We start from the raw sequence: 2,500 nt of genomic DNA, 5'->3' as shown, positions 1-2,500 counted from the left end.
AGGAACTCAACGGGTGAGGCAGTATCTATAGAAACATAGAAACATGGAAAATAGGTGCAGGAGTAGGCCATTCGGCCCCTTCTAGCCTGCACCGCCATTCATAAACATAGAAACATAGAAATTAGGTGCAGGAGTAGGCCATTCGGCCCCTCGAGCCTGCACCGCCATTCAATATGGGACAGAAGTTTAGGGGTAATATGAGGGGGAACTTCTTTACGCAGAGAGTAATAGCGGTGTGGAATGAGCTCCCAGTGAAAGTGGTGGAGGCAGGTTCATTGGTATCATTTAAAAATAAATTGGATAGGAATATGGATGAGAAGGGAATGGAGGGTTATGGTATGAGTGCAGGCAGGTGGGACTAAGGGGAAAAAAATTTGTTCGGCACGGACTTGTAGGGCCGAGATGGCCTGTTTCCGTGCTGTAATTGTTATATGGTCATATGGTTAATATCACCATGGCTGATCATCCAACTCAGTATCCTGTACCTGCCTTCTCTCCATACCCTCTGATCCCTTTAGCCACAAGGGCCACATCTAACTCCCTCTTAAATATAGCCAATTAACTGTGGCCTCGACTACCTTCTGTGGCAGAGAGTTCCACAGATTTCACGGAGCGAAGGAACAGGCAACGTTTCGGGTCGAGTTTTGGGGATCTTTGCGATTCTTACCATTGCTGTAGAGAAGTTGCAATCGGTAGTGGACGCCGTTGTTTGTCTTCTCACCATTATGCTCCTGTTAGACGAAATGTTACATGTCAGTGAGACCGCATTTGCCAAGAACAATATGAATAAGAAGTTATAGACGCCGAGATTTTGTTTTGTGTGTTTGCGCTGTGCCTGTTTATTTTTTTGTGTGTGTTGAAGAAGGAACTGCAGATGCTGGAAAATCGAAGGTTAGACAAAAATGCTGGAGAAACTCAGCGGGTGCAGCGGCATCTATGGAGCGAACGAGATAGGCAACGTTTAGGGCCGAACACCCAATCCAGACTAAATGCAAGTCACGGGAACCGCGTGCAACTTTGCATTCGATTGAATTTCATTCTTTTTGAAGTTTTATATATATATGTATATATATATATAACCGCCCTAAAAATGTGCCCGTGGAGTTTTTTTTTTTAATTTCGCACAGGGAATGAGAAGCAGGGGAAAAAATAAGCAGAATTCTAGTCTCGCCGGCTAACAAAAACAAGATATCGGACATAACACGGGGGGGAATTTGAGATTAAACAAGGTAGGTAGGTAGGGGGCTAGGACGGTCGGTAGGTATGTAGGTAGGTAGGTAGGGAGCGAGAGAGAGGGAGAGGGAGAGGGAGACGGGGAGAGGGGAGGGAGAGAGAGAGAGAGAGAGACAGAGGGTGGGAGGAGTGGGAAGAATGCAATGAGGAAAATAAGACATAGTGATACGGGGAACAGCCAAGTGTTAAGATAGACACAAAATGCTGGAGTAACTCAGCGGGACAGGCAGCATCTCTGGAGAGAAGGAACGGGTGATGTTTCGGGACTGAAGAAGGGTCTCGACCCAAAAGGTCACCCTGCCTGTTCCTTCTCTCCAGAGACGCTACCAGTCCCGCTGAGTTACTCCAGCGTTTTGTGTCTGTCTAGCGTTTCAGGTCGAGACCCTTCTTCGGAGCGAGAGTCAAGAGTCGTATGTCCCAGATAGAATGTAATTGTAACTCACAACAACACAGCAGAATATGTAGACATAGGTGGGGTGTAGAGAATGACTGAGAAAGGGCCGTGGGCGACGAGGTTTCGAAACTACTAAGATAGACACAAAATGCTGGAGTAACTCAGCGGGACAGGCAGCATCTCTGGAGAGAAGGGATGGGTGATGTTTCGGGTCGAGACTTCAGACTCAAACTCAAACAAGTCTGTTAGAACAGGGTCACTTGGAAACAACGAGGTGGCTTCTAGGGATGGGGGTGAGACACGGGAATGAATGAACGCGCGAGTGGATACACAATACACAATACACAATGGGTGCAGGAGTAGACCACTCGGCCCCTTGGATGGAACTTACTTTGTCCTTCTCTACAAAGTCCATGAAGGCCGTCCTCTCGATCTCCACCGGCTGCCCCTGTCTGTCGTAGAGAGCCAACACGAAGTGGAAAAAGTTGGACTTGCGGAGGTTGGAGGGCGGCTGTTTCTCAAAGTGGGAGCGGGCCAAACCGACACCGCTGTGGGCACAGAAACACAGCATCGACCGCCGGTTACACAGGCAATGCCGGGCGCAACGCGAACTGGCACCCGCGCCAATATAACCCGTGCAGTCATTAGCTTGTAATACTGTATATTATTACTCCAGATTCGATTCTATATATATATTACTCCAGATGTGTGTGTGTGTGTGTATATATATATATATATTCACACACACACACACACACAACAACCTGGAGTAATATATATATATATATATATGTATATATACACATATATATATATATACACACACATATATACACACACACATATATATATATAAATATACACACACAGTAT

At 46.3% G+C, this 2,500-nt stretch overlaps 1 protein-coding gene across 1 annotated transcript in view; it reads right to left on the bottom strand.

Annotated features, from left to right (window-relative positions):
• Positions 1-2,500, bottom strand: part of LOC129693461 (transcription factor COE3-like) — a 77,986-nt gene that overhangs the window by 70,362 nt on the left and 5,124 nt on the right. The window contains exons 2-3 of the mRNA XM_055630274.1: positions 2,019-2,175; positions 668-731 (exon numbers count right to left, since the gene is read on the bottom strand). Of these exons, the coding sequence (XP_055486249.1) occupies positions 668-731; positions 2,019-2,175 (221 nt within the window). The remainder of the gene's footprint in view (positions 1-667; positions 732-2,018; positions 2,176-2,500) is intronic.

The sequence above is a fragment of the Leucoraja erinacea genome, unplaced genomic scaffold (assembly GCF_028641065.1).
Source record: "Leucoraja erinacea ecotype New England unplaced genomic scaffold, Leri_hhj_1 Leri_303S, whole genome shotgun sequence".
Lineage (NCBI taxonomy): Eukaryota > Metazoa > Chordata > Chondrichthyes > Rajiformes > Rajidae > Leucoraja > Leucoraja erinaceus.
The sequence above is the reverse complement of the archived record's forward strand: the minus strand, read 5'-3'. Positions and strand labels throughout refer to the sequence as shown.